Source organism: Heterocephalus glaber, unplaced genomic scaffold (assembly GCF_053883595.1).
Source record: "Heterocephalus glaber isolate CG9 unplaced genomic scaffold, H.glaber_assembly_v1.0 deba00001532, whole genome shotgun sequence".
In the NCBI taxonomy this organism is placed as follows: Eukaryota; Metazoa; Chordata; class Mammalia; order Rodentia; family Bathyergidae; genus Heterocephalus; species Heterocephalus glaber.
This window is the reverse complement of record NW_028258330.1, coordinates 18,920,520-18,934,635: the sequence shown is the minus strand read 5'-3', so window position 1 is coordinate 18,934,635 and position 14,116 is coordinate 18,920,520. Positions and strand designations below refer to the sequence as shown.

Genomic DNA, 14,116 nt, shown 5'->3' with positions numbered 1-14,116 from the left:
GAGCAACTAAGGAAAGAAAATTGATAAACTGTACTCCATCAAATTTAAAAAACATTGTTTGCAAAAGATCTTGTTAGGAAAAGCCTGGGAGAAAGTATTTGCAGATCTTTTTATTTTATGGCTTTTTATTACTGAGTTCTAAGAGTTTTTGGTGTAGTCTACATACCAGACCTTTCTCAGATAGAAGATATGCAAAAAAAAAAATTTTTTTTTTTTGGTACCAGGGGTACTGGGGATCGAATTCGGAACCTCGTGCTTGTGCAGCAGGCAGCGAAACCACTGAGCTGAATCCCTGGTCCCCTAAAAAAATTTTTGAGAGAGGATCTTGCTATGTAGTATAGCCTAGTCCTGAACTCACCACGTAGCCCAGGCTGGCCTCGAATTCACTTGAGGTGATCTTGTGACTGCACCCTCCTGAGTGCTGGGATTACAAGTGTCCACCACCATGTCCAGCATTTTTTCATTTTCTTGATGATGTCCTTTGGCATCCTCTTGATGTCCTTTAATTTGATGAGTTCAGTTTATGTGTTTTTCTTTGGCTATTTGTGCTTTAGCTGTTCTAAGAATCCACTGCCTAATCTAAGGCCATGAAGATCAATACACTTGTGTTTACTTCTAGGAGTTATACTATTAGCTGATATATCTGTCTTCATAAATTCAGACAAAATGGCAATGTGTATTAAAAAGCCATGATCCAACCATAGGCTGTCTATAAGAAAACTCACTTCAAAACTCTCTAGTTATTTAGGGAGATTGAAAACAAAAGAACCAAAAAAGACATACCATACAAATATTAACAAAAGGAAGCTGGAGTGGGTATATTAATATTAAGACAAAGACATCAAAGCAAAGAAAATTATCAGTGATGAAGAAGAATTTTTCTTTTTTGAAGAGGAATCTTGATAAAGCAATCACCAAGAAGACATGTATATACCTAATAAAAAAGCTTCAAGTGACTAAATAAAAGGAAAGACAATATATTCACAGATTGGAAGGCTCAATATGGTAAAGGCCAATTCTCTCCAAGTGGATTTATATATTTAATGTAATGCTAATCAAAATCTCAGCTCTTTTTTTTTTGGTTGATAAAGACAAGCTGATGCTGTAATTTACATGGAAGGGCAAAGGAACTAGACTAGTGCTATGGTTTGAATATACAGTTTGTCTCCACAAACACGTTGAGTTTAGTCCTCAGTGTGATGGTGTTGAGAAAGGGGACCTTTAAGAAGGGAAGCCCCTGGGCCAGGGATTTAGCTTAGTGGTTCCACCACTTGCCTCGCAAGCACAAAGACCCGAGTTCAATCCCCGGTACCCAAAACCCCCCCAAAACCCAAACAAACCAAACAACAATGACAACAGAAAAAGAAGGGAGGCCTCATAGGAGGTAAACAGATCATGGGGGAGTCACACTCATGAATGGATTAAAGTCTTTGTTGAGAGACTGAGTTAATTTTCTTGATACTGGAATAGGTTTTGCATGTGTGAGTTAGATTTCCTGACACTGGATTAGTTACCATGAATTCTTATAAAGCCCATCAGCTTCCAGTTTTGCCATAGAAGCACTCTTTGCACATGCTTGCTTCCCTGCCATCATGGGACTGCATGTGAACCTCCCCAGTAGATGATCAGATACCAGTGTCATGCTCTTGGTCCTCTAGCATGCTGACCCAAAACAAACCTCTTTTCTTTATAAATTCCCAGCCTCAGAAAACATACTGAGATAACCAAATTTTGGACAAGAAGAATAAAGTCGGAGAATGATACTGTTTCATTTTAAGATTTACTGTAAGGCTACAGTACAGTAAGTCCCTGACTTATGAATGAGTTACATTCCAGGACAAAGTAAGTTGGATTTGTTCATAAATCTGACAAGGTGAGTCTTATATATCTTTGACACAAATATACAATGTATATTGCTTGCGCTTCCTAGCAGTCTTCTCCACATCACCACTGCTTTTCCTCTTGCTTCCGGACATTCAGGGCTCTGATTGAGCACTATACTACTGTGCACTACCGCACTGTACAGTAAACACACAGTAGCTCACCTGTGACAATGTCTGGTAGACACGTGAGCTACTTCTGTGATTTGTTTACATCTATGAATGTTCGTAATATGAGGTCCATGTATATCTGTGAAAGTTCACAACTCAGATGTTTGTAAGTCAGGGACTTAACTGTAATCAGACAGTGTGGTACTGATGAAGGGATAGGCACATAATTCAAAGGAACAGAATAGAGAATACAAAAATAGAGCCACAAAAATATGGCCATTTAACTTTGATAAAGGTGCAAAAGAAATTCAATGGCAACAGCAACTACTCACCATAGCCAGAGCTAGGGGTACTGTGGTAAACAAATCAAAGACTAAATAACTAATGGCTAGATTATTCAGTGTGTTAATATATATTAGAATTTAATCTTTTCACTTATGGTTATCAAAAGGCCTCAATTAGAAAAATGATCGCTTTCTATATCTTAATGTTAATTTTGGCCATGTATCAAAATTAACTTGGAAAAAGTTAAAAGCCAAACAGTAAGTGATGCTTGGTTTAATAGAAGGTTAGGTCTAAAGTGCTATTAAACAGAAATATCAATTCTTTGATGATATGCAGAATGACCAAAGGAGAAGTAGATGATTTCGAAGTGTTTAATCATAATGTAGATAATTATTTTTATTCAAATAACTTCAAAAATTAACTTTCTTTGAAGAGACTAACAATGTAGCTTCATTACCTTTAGACCATGTTAGACATAGATTTTATAATGTACAACTTTCCAAGTCCATTCTTTAAATACCAATTCAAAAATTCAGAAAGGCGGGAAGAGAAAGGGTAATAAAAATTAAAATTCTGAATCTCTGTAGTCATAGGCAACAAAAGGAGTAAAAATAAAAGGAATTCTTATAGACAATGTGGTCTTAAAATACAGAATAGGATATACACACTCAGGTTTGTCTTTAAGTCACCTAGGAACCAAAGCTGCAACCCAAGAGCTAGACAAGCCCAAGGGTGTTATCTCTACATTATGTGTGTGTCCTTTTCCCCTACTCTATCCCTCTCTTCTTCTCTTCCTCTAATCCATACTCCATAAAATAACAATTGCCTTTTTTGTGCCATTGATAAGGGATACTGAGAACATTTTCAAGGGTGAAATGAATAAAAATTCATCTTGAATACTAATTTATATCTTTTCCCTTTTCAGACAACATGGACAGCAAGAGGCATCCCTGCTGCTATAAAACCTTACCTTGGAACCCTCCCTATTAGAAACATGAGATGTTACTCTTTTCAAACCCTCACATAACTGATTTTTATGTGACTTCACCCTCAAATAGTCTATTATCCTGATGAAAATAAACCTATTTTTTCAACTTCTGAAGATAAAGGTATTAAAACACACCACAACATAATATTTGGATTAAGAAATAGCTCAAGAAAAGATTAAAATACTGTACTTATAAGCAACCTACCTCATGTAAATTCAGCTCTTTCACTTTCTCTTTTAATATAACCTATAAAACAAAAAAAAAGTATATTCTTATGCCCATTTCAATCTGCAACTTAGAACATTTCCCCTACTCACCAATATTTTTCTTCTATATATATTTCTCTCAAGTTCAATTTTGGGGAACATCTCCTTTACAATGAGGCAGAACATTTTAACAACATTCTTTTAACTTGAACAAAGATGCACTCTCTGAAAAACACTTTAAACATCTCTTTTGAGTAGATTAAAACTTGAGAAAGATATTAACACATGCTCATCTGGACTGAGTGATAAATATGAAGACTGGCTGTCTGATTCAGTTAAACAGCACTGGCCAATGGGACTGATTAGTCATTTATAAAATATTAAGTAAACCCAATCTTAATTTTGGACATTTGCTTATTATACATCAATGTTTTCAGCAAATTTTAGTTCTGTCCAGAGTTATATTAAAGGGCTAAAAATTCATCTAGGTTTGTCCTTAACCTGATTCTGTGGTGACCAGATATCAGTTAAAGGGAATGCCAAGTGATAATGAGGAAAGAAAAATTCTATTTAAAATTTTCTTTTTTTGAAAATAAACTTTCCAGAGAGTAAACCTGGCTTAATAGTTATATTTCATCCTAATATGAAAAAAATTTCTCTTGTGATTTTTGTTCCATCAGCCAACTTCACCTACTGAATGACCACCAAAGCCAATTTTACTTTCCAGTTAGTCTACACACAAACATGTATGTTGTCAAGATTATGGTAGAACTGAATCAGAAAGATCCAGTCACTTGGAAAACTATGACATTCAATGCTAATTCTGAGTCCCACATGAGATCTATGAAGAAGAGCATGGGGTTAACCAAAAACATCAGTATGTACATCTAGGGAACATGTCAAAGAGCTCTGATTCCAAAGGCATATGGACAAAACATGGACAGTAAGATACACAATCTTAAAATAGTGACATAGTCCTGTAATATCAGTGCCAGCAAGATTAAAGACCCAAATTAGCAGATGCGTCTCCTTTGCCTGACCAAAAAAAAAAAAGGGCAACAAAAATTTATGCTTAAGGTAAAAAAAAAAAAAAGGAAAATCTAGGGCCATTGTTTGGTATCAGTGGTAGAATGTTAATGAATGACACATGGAAGAAAAAAAAACACTTTTATTTGGCCTTCAAGAATAAGTGCTTATTGAAGAACCAATCAGTGAAGGGCTAATAGCCTATGAGCCAAGTTGGTAGACTTCTAATGTGTGACCTTAGCTAACATTTCAAGTAAAAAAGGGAGTGGATGAGATCATTGTACCACAGCTGATCATTTCTGCAGAACTGCTATGTCTTTAAATGGGGGTGAGAAAAATTCACTTAAATGTTAATCTCTAAACTCTTTAAAAGTAACTTTCAAGAGTATAATACACAGCATTTCTCTTTAGTAAAATGTTGGCTCCAATTGTCTATTATTCTATCACCTAAACTTTCTATTGTCTCAACTAATGCTAATGAAAGAAAAGAATATGTAAGAAAATGAAGTTGATCTATTTTACTTTGCAAATTAACATGAAATGCTGAAATAAACATTAGTAATTCCAGTCCTAGTTTAAAATACAAGTGTTGGGGCCAAGGATTTAGCTCAGTGGTTCCACCCTCTGCCTCACAAGTGCAAGGTCCTGAGTTTGATCCCTGGTACCAAAAAAAAAAAAAAAAAAAAAATGAGTGTAGCCCTCTGCTTCCTGTCCACAATGAGATTCCCTCCACAACGTACCACCATCTGTACCCTGCATAGGCATCCTTCCTTTAGATCACCAAAACTGTGAGCTAAATGCACCTTCTCAGGTAGTTCAAAAAATGAGTGGAAATCTTAGTTTTTAAAGTTTTTTGGGAAAAATATGATCAAAGCCAGTATGAATTAAATTTCTCACCTGTTTGTAGGCATAAAATTCTTTGTGTGCTTGATGTCTTAGCCTAAAAGAAATGAGCAATGTTTTTATTAAGATTCCAGTAACTTAAAAAAATTAAAAACTGGTTTTGGGTATTAATTTATATAAGGATAAAGACTGTAGTCTAAAATCCACAATCTTTATCCTTATACCCAAATGATGTATTTTTTACTATGTTATGAAAAAGTATCCAGTGAACCATGAAATATTAGCAAAATTATAAATTCTAGTGAAATTTCACTAAGACAAAATCTCAATACAACAAATATTGTAAAGGTGACTGTTATTTTTATATTGATGAAGTCTACTTGTTTCAATATTTAATATAAATTTAAAATTTTAAATATATGAAGATAAAAATATGGTGATTGTTTAAATTAAAAAATGTATTACAGTGAAAGACACACTGCCATCTATCCCCCTCATAATACTCCCCTTCTCTTCAAACAGTTATCCTATCATTCTTGGCAATGTGTCTGCTATACTTTTTGTAACATATATCCAAAGTATACAGCTCAAACATTTAAAAATGCATATGCCAGTGTAATTATCAGTTATGTTAAGATGTAGTACATTTTCCAGCAGCCTGAAGTCTCTGAATGACCCCTCCCCATCAATACCCACCTGTAGGTTACCCCATCCTGACTTCTCTCACTTGAGATTATGCTTGTTCCTGGACTTCACATAAATGGTCCTTTGGAATATACTCTTTCATGTGGCTTCTCTCAGTCTACAATCCATCAAGAGATTCACCCACAGTGTTGTAGTAATTTGACTGATATAATATTCCATTGTATAAAACAATTTATTCATTCTACTGTTGAATAAAGTTGCTACACAAATTCTTATGCATCTTACGGGACATGTATATTAATTTTTTTTTTTTTTTTTTTGGTACCAGGGATTGAACTTGGGTCCTTGCGCTTGCAAGGCAGGCGGCGGAACCACTGAGCTAAATCCCTGGCCCTATGTAAATTAATTTTTGTTGAGGATATAAATAGAATTACTGGTCCAAAGTGCCTGTACCAATTTCTACTCCTGGGTGGAGTTATTGAGAATTCTAGTTTCAGTTCGTTGCTTTAGTAGGTTCAGTTTTAAATTTCTTTCTTTGTTTTTTTTTTTTTGAGACAGGATCTCACTTTGTCATGTCCTTGAACTCACTATGTAGTCCAGGCTAGTCTTGAACTTATGGCGATCCTCCCGCCTCAGCATCCTGAGTGCTGGGATTACAGGTATGTGCCACTATGCCTAGCTTAAAATTTCTAAACATTTAAATGTAGTCCAATTTATCAACTTTCTCCAATTAGATTAGTTCTTTTGTATCCAGCTAACAGAATGTCTGCCTAACCAGGTTGTGAAGGTATTCTCCTGGGTGTGCTGTGAAAACAATTTGTTGTATACCTGTCACTTAGGTCTGTGATTGATCTGAAGCTAGACTTTATATATGCTGTGAGGTAGCAGTCTAGATTCTTTTTTATCCTTGCACAGATTTTTTTTTCCTGATACTAGGACTTGAACCCAAGGGCTTCCTACTGAGTTACATCCCCAACCCTTTTTAAAAAAATATTTAATTTTGAGACAAGGTCTTGCTCAATTGCCCAGGCTGGGCTTGCATTTCTGATAGTCCTGCCTCAGTCTCCCTGAATGTTGGGGTCACAGGTATGCACCACCATGCCCAGCTTATCCCTATACAGATTTTCACTTGTTTCACCATCATTAAAGAGCCTCCTCTCCCCACTGCACTGGTCTAGTGTGAATCAGATGTACCCAGTATGTGATACTGTTTCCAGAGTTTCTGTTCTGCTCCACTGGTCTATATATTGGTCTGTCTTTGCACACTGGTTTGAATAATGTGCCTTAAAAAATTCATGTCCAGTTAGAATCTCAGAGTGTAACTTTATTTGGAAATAGGGTCTTTTCAGATTATTAAGATGGGTTAGGCTGGACGCTAAAAGTGACTGAACTGATGTCCTTGGCAGAAGCAAAAACAAAGGCAGGAAAGAAGGCCATGTGATCACAGAGGCAGCCACAAGCCAAGAGCTGCTGGTGATGAGCAGAAGCTAGAAGAGATAGGGATCTTCCAGAGACTTCAGGAACATGGCCCTGCCAACTCTGCGTTTTGGTTTATTTTGTTTTTTTTGAGACAGCCTTCCTATGCGGTCTGGGCTGGCTTTGAACTCAAAATCCTTCTGCCTCAGCCTCCCTGATGTTAGGATTAGAGTGTGACACCATGCCCAGCTCTTGCCGACATGTGTGATTTTGAACTTCCAGACTCAAAACTGTAAGGGATGAAATTTCTCGTTTTAAGTCACTTGTTTTGTGATACTTTGCTACAGCAGCCCTAGGAAATGAATGTACCTTTTGCTAATAGTATGGTATTAATAAAAACTTATTTCAAAATAATTTTAGATTTACAGAAAGATTGCAAAATGCAGTAGAGTTCACATAACTTTCCTAATGTTCACATCTTATAGAATCATAGTAACATGATCAAAACTTGGAAATTAAAAAAAATAAATATTTATATTAGTACAGCATTGACATACTATTTTTCTTTTGAGAGAGAGAGGCAGGGTCTCACTATGTAGTTCAGGCTGGCCTCAAACTCAGTGATCCTCCTGCTTCAGCCTCCCAAGTGCTGGGATTACAGGTGTGCGCCAACGCGCCATGCTGTTTTGTTTCTTTTTTAAGAGACGGGGTCTCACTATGTAGTTCAGGCTGATCTTCAACTCACTATATAAACCAGACTGGCCTCACACTCAAGGTGATCCTGTCTCAGCCTCCCGAATGCTGGGATTATAGGCATGCGGCACCATGCCTGACTGATGTACTATTAAACTACATTTTGTTTCACTCATGTCCTCTCTTGTTTTGTAATTCAGTCCAGGATGCCACTGCACATCTGGCTATGTCTCCTTAGCCTCTGCTAATATATGGCAATTCTTTAGTCTCCCAAGAAGTTAGTGCATTAAGTGTGATCACTTGGTTCACTGGGTTTCTACAATACAAGGTTACTATCCTCCCCCCCCTTTTTTAAATCTGCAAGTCTATTTTATTTCCATTAGAAAAATACTATCTCTATAAAATTTTGGTCCATTTTTTCTCCTTTACCTCTATTACTCAAGTTTGACTAATGTAATTTTACTCAAATAAAAGCATAATCATATGTCTAACACAAGAACTAAATATTTTGCCTGCTAAATTAATAGGATTTAACTGAATTAGGTGTGCTCTGTATTATTTCCCAGGGCCAACTCCTCCTTCCGCAGGCTCTTTCCCTTTCACTCTATGACTGTGATGTCCCTTCCCTCACACTGTGCAGCATGAGTGTGCCTAAGTGTAATTCACCCTGCAGCAACTGCACTATCTTCAGCTCATGTCATATCTCCCTATGAGATGGAACTGCCATAATGTCAGATATTTTAGTCACACTTGCCCTTTCCAATATCAAGTTATAAAAATTAAGACACTGATTTGAAGCCATGATGGAAATTTGCAAGTCACCAGCCCTGGGCCTGCTCAGGGCAATGCTGTTGTGAGAGGCCCAGTGACAGCCACTGCTTCAATCTCAACTCGGGCTCCCATAGGCAAAGCAGAGACCTGGTAAGCTGCTCGAGCAGGAAAATTACTCTTGAAATACTGTTGGTAGACTTCATTGACAGTACCAAAATCGTTTACTTCAGCCAGCAAGACAGTTGTTTTTACCACATTGGTGAAGTTGTAGTTGGCCTCTTTCAGAACTTCGCCTATGTTGATAAGAGCTTGTTTCATTTCTTCTTCTACCCCTCCTGGCACAAGCTGTCCACTTGCAGGGTCTCTGCCGACCTGTCCTAATATGTAAATGGTCTTGTCCACGAACACAGCTTGACTGTAGGACCCAATGGCCTTCGGGGCTTTCGCCGTGCCGATCACCTTTTTGATCAGGGACGTCATAGCTAACAGTTCTCACACTCTGTTCCTCACTGAGAAGTAAGTCCTAGCTCTAGCCCCGACAGCTTCTCCCCTCACTGATCGAACTGCCCTATCTGTCCCCTTTAAGTGATGAACATCATGGAGGAGATGTGTTGAAACTACATAATATCCTACTTTTCCCCTCAAGCTTTTGTCCATTAATTTTAGCACATAACTTGCTTGCAACAACTACTGTAGTGTTTCCCTAAGGATAGTTTTGTAGTTCCCTAATCCTTGTGTTAATTGGAAATCTTCCCCAAGAAAGAGCTGTCTCCTCTTCTTGGATCAGCATGGACTCATGGATATTTCAGTCTTACCCATTATGATCATTATTTGTTGCTCACATTTATTTAGGCTTGGCCTGTAAGAGACCCTTCTGATTGACTCGGGTGTCCTCACATGTCCGCATCCTTTGTTTTTCCTTATTTAAATTGGGACCAAAAGATCTTGCGGGCTCATTTTGTACTTTCTGTGCCCCAGCCTTGGAATTACCTACTTCTTTCAAGGAACTTTAATAACTTTTTATTGGAGAACAGTGTTTAGAAGCTAAGATCTAGGCACTTGCTGAATACCACTCTGTTTTAATCAGTATAGCAGGATTGGTTAGTGAAAGTCTTCAAGTTTTGTTCTTAATGACTTGCTTGACTATTCTTGGCCTCTGCATTTCCATATAAATTTCATAAGCTTGTCAATTTCCTCAAAAATAACCTGTTGAGGTTTGTGTGAGATTGTATAGCATTTATAGATCAACTGGGGAAGAAATGATGTCTTAATAAAATAGAGTCCAATCTATGGATGTAATATATTTATTTATATCTTTAATATCTTTTATATGCTCCTAAGAATATGGTAATTTTTGATTCTACTATAAATAGTAAATTTTTGTGATCATTTCATGCTACTGTGCAGAAAAAAACAATTTTTGCATATCATTCCTGTATCTAATGTCTTGCTAATTCATGTATTCAAAACCGTTTATCACGGAAACCCCCTCCTCTTGGGTAGTACTGGGGATTAAACCCAGAGGATTGAGGTGTGTCCTTAGCCCTTTTATTGTCTTAAATTTTGAGACAGGGTCTTGCTAAATTGCCCAGGCTGGCCTTGAACTTGGTGCCATTCTCCTGCTTTTTCTCCTGAGAAGCTGGGATTACAGGAAGCCACCACCATACCTGGCAATTTTAAATGTTGAAACGACCTACATTCACGGAACAAATCCTATTTGATTGTGATGCACTACCTTTTTTGTACATCTCTGAATGTGATTCACTAATATTTTGTTCAAGGGGGAAGACTGGGCTATAATTTCCTTTCTTGTAATGTCCTTGTCAGGCTTTAGAAACAAAATCATGCTAATCTCATGTGTGTTGTATTCTCCCTCTTTCTGTTCTCAGAAGAGTCAAGTAAGAGTAGAAGTTTTGCCTCAAGTGTTTGGAGGAATTTACTGGCAAAGTTACTTGGATTGCAATTCTTTTGTGGGAATGCATTAAATTTCTAATTAGATATAATTATTAAATGTTTTATTCCTATGTCATCACTTAAAATTTTTTATTTTTATTTTTTAAATGAATTTTATTTTATCCCATTCCCCCACTCAAGCCTCCTCCGCTATGTGCTAAAGCTTTATTTACATTTTTTCCTTCTATTTTCACTTTTTTTTCTTGTCCCTTCCTTTCTCCCTCCTCCCTTGTTCCCCTTCCCATTTGAACACTTTCTTCACATTTCCCAACATCCATTATACATCTCAGTCCTTATTTCCACATTCAGTTTCTCACACCAGAGAAACAATGTGGTATTTAAACATGTGTCCAATTTATTTCACTTAAGAATATGGTCTCAAGGTCCATCCATTGAGCTATAAATATCTGAAGCTCATCCTTCTTTACGGCAGAGTAGTACTTCACTGTATTCTTTTATTTTTTATCACATTACAACTGCATATCTTACAGTGTACAGATCAATGACAGTATAATCACAATGTTGCATAACAATTGGCTCTCTAATTTCAAAACTTTTCATCATCCCCAAAGAAACCTGGTATCCATTAAGTAATCATTCCTCCCTCATCCCACATCTCCTGGCAACCTCTAATCTGATTTGTCTTTATGGATTTACTTATTATAGTTATTATAAAAAGAATCATACAAAAAAAAGAATCATACAATATGTGGTCTTTTGCTTGGCTCTTCACTAAGGTTTCTGAGTTCATACTTGTTGCAGTATGTATCAGGACTTTATTCTTTTTTATGGCTATATAACATTCCATTATATGTATATAATTCCATTATATGCATATAATTTGTTTATCCATTTGTTGATGGACATTTTAAATACTTTTTCTGTATGAATGTGGCTATAAACATTCCTGTACAAATCTCTCTGTGGAATTCTCATTCCATTTGTCTTAGATATATACTAAGGACTAAAAATGCTGGGTCATAACTGTTTAGTTAAGGAACCACCTCTTTTCCACAGCAGCTGTACTATTTTACATTCCTATCAGTAATGTATGAGGGTTCCCATTTTTCCATATCCTAACCAACACTTGTTGTTTTCCATATTTTTGATTACAGCAACCTGTAAGTATGAAGTAGTATCTTATTGTGGTTTTAATTTGCACTGTCTAAATGATCAGTATGTCAAACATTTTTTCATGTGTTTGTTGGTCATTTGAATATATGGAGAATTCTTTAAATTCTTTGCCTATTTTTTTAAAAAGTTTTTGTTTTGGGGATTGAACTCAGGGCTTTGTGCACGTTATGCAAGTGCTTTACGTTCTGCTACTGTGCTACATCCCTAGCCCTTTTTTGAGATGTCCTTTTGTTGAGTTGCAGGCATTCTTAATATATTCTGGATATTAAACCCTTATCAGATATATGATTTGTAAATATTTTTCTTCCATTATGAAGGTTACCATTTTTGTGTGTATGTGTGTGCTGGAGGTTGAACCCAGGGCCTCATATAGTAAGCCAATGAGCTATATATACCCCAGGCCTTCATACTCTTGTTAAGTTCTTTGGTCATATTATTTTTAATTTTTAAAAAAGATGTTGTTTCCGAGTTTGATCCCCGGTACTGAAAAAAAAAAAGATGTTGTCCCACTGTGCTGCTCAGGCTGGCCTTGAACTCCTGGACTCCACTGGTCATTCTGCTCTGTCTTCCAAACTGCTGAGACTACAGGCATGTGCCACTACTTCTACTTAAGTTTTATACTTTTGACTCTAATGTTTAGGACATTGATCTATTCTGAATTGTTTTGTATTATTATGTGAAGGAGAGGCCCAACTTTATTATTTTGCATGTGAATATCGGGCTGTTCTGGTACCACTGGTCGAAACAATTATTTTCCTACTGAATAATTTTGGTATCTTCCTGAGTATCAATCATCATAAATGTTTGGGTTTATTTCTGGACTCTCAATTCTGATCCGTTGGCTTATAGTTCTATCATTATGTCAGTACCACAATGCTTTGATTGGTGTAGCTTTGTAGTATAGCTTTGAAATCAGGAAGTGTGAATCCTATTTTGTTTTTTCTTTTTTAATATTATTTTGATTATTTGGGGGTCTTTAAAGTACCAAATGAATTTGAGTTGGTTTTTCCACTTTTGAAAAAAACTGGAATTTGATAGGAATTTCATTAACCTGTAGATTGCCTTGAGGATAATTACCATCTTAACAATATTGTCTTTCAATCTAGGAACATGGGATGTCTTTCCATTTACTGTATTTAGTCTTTAATTTCTTTTAGCAATGTTTTATTGTTTTCTGTGTATAAGCGTCTCACCTCTACCATTGGCTTTTTTTTTTTGTATTGGGGATCGAACTCGGGTCCTTACACTTGCGAGGCAGGCGGCAGAACCACTGAGCTAAATCCTCGGCCCTATCATTAGCTTTATTCTTAGGAATTTTATTGTTTTGGATGTTACTGTAAATGGACTTGTTTCTTTATGCCTTTTCCAGATTGTTCATTGTTGGTATACAGAAACACAACTAGTTTTTGTGCGCTAATCTTGTATTGAGTTTGCTGAATTAATTAGCTCTGGTAGGTTTTTTTTTTTGAGAATTCTGTAGGATTTTCATTTATTTGTTTTTTTCTGGTGCTAGAGATTGAACCCAGGGCCTTGCACATACTGAGCTTGAATTCTACACTGAGTCTTCTATGGGCTTTTAAAAAAATCCCCCTCCTCCCTACCCAAGATTTTCTACATATAGAATCATGTCATCTGCAAATAAATATAGTTTTACTTCTTTCTATGTGTATGCCTCTATTTCTTTTTCTTGCTTAATTTCTCTGGCTAGAAACTTCTAGTATAATGTTAAATAACAGTAGTGAAGCAGATAAACTGGTTGTGTTCCCATCTTACTGTTTCACTATTGAGTATGCTATTAGCTGTGGCTTTTTCCTAAGTGCCTTTGTGATGTCAGTTTTGATGTTCTGTATTTTTTTCCAAGAATCTATGTAATTCATCTAAAATTTCCAATGTGTTGGCATAGATACATAAAAATCTTTGTGATCCTCTAATGTTTGCAGAATTTGTGATATTAGTGATCTATCATTTCCCTACTCTTTTTCCTGGTTAGTTTTCCTAAAGATTGATCAATTTTACCAAACATCTAGGTTTTGGTTTCAATGATTTTCTCTATTATATATTTATTTTCTATTTACTTTATTTCTGTGACTATCTTTATTTCCTTCCTCTACTTCTCTCTCACACGGGTGTGTGTGTTTAGCTCCATGAAAGAAAAACTTAGATC

General features: G+C 36.2%; 2 protein-coding genes and 1 pseudogene across 8 annotated transcripts in view; 1 reads left to right on the top strand and 2 right to left on the bottom strand.

Annotated features, from left to right (window-relative positions):
- Positions 1–4,570, top strand: part of Pank2 (pantothenate kinase 2) — a 54,036-nt gene extending 49,466 nt beyond the window's left edge. For 4 of the 5 annotated variants that reach the window (XR_002393459.2, XR_015441981.1, XR_015441982.1 and 1 more), the window contains one exon: positions 1,702–4,570. Coding sequence is in view for 1 of the 5 variants with exons in the window: in XM_021255010.2 (XP_021110669.1) it covers positions 1,702–1,719 (18 nt within the window). In the remaining 4 variants the exon portion in view is untranslated. The remainder of the gene's footprint in view (positions 1–1,701) is intronic. The other variant, XR_015441983.1, reaches the window with a different exon arrangement.
- The window catches only part of Rnf24 (ring finger protein 24), a 57,750-nt gene that overhangs the window by 4,534 nt on the left and 39,100 nt on the right, over positions 1–14,116 (bottom strand). For all 3 annotated transcript variants that reach the window (XM_004840757.3, XM_004840758.3, XM_087188707.1), the window contains exons 3-4: positions 5,395–5,437; positions 3,470–3,511 (exon numbers count right to left, since the gene is read on the bottom strand). In XM_004840757.3, the coding sequence (XP_004840814.1) occupies positions 3,470–3,511; positions 5,395–5,437 (85 nt within the window). The remainder of the gene's footprint in view (positions 1–3,469; positions 3,512–5,394; positions 5,438–14,116) is intronic.
- Positions 8,442–9,375, bottom strand: LOC101705977 (2-iminobutanoate/2-iminopropanoate deaminase pseudogene; annotated as a pseudogene).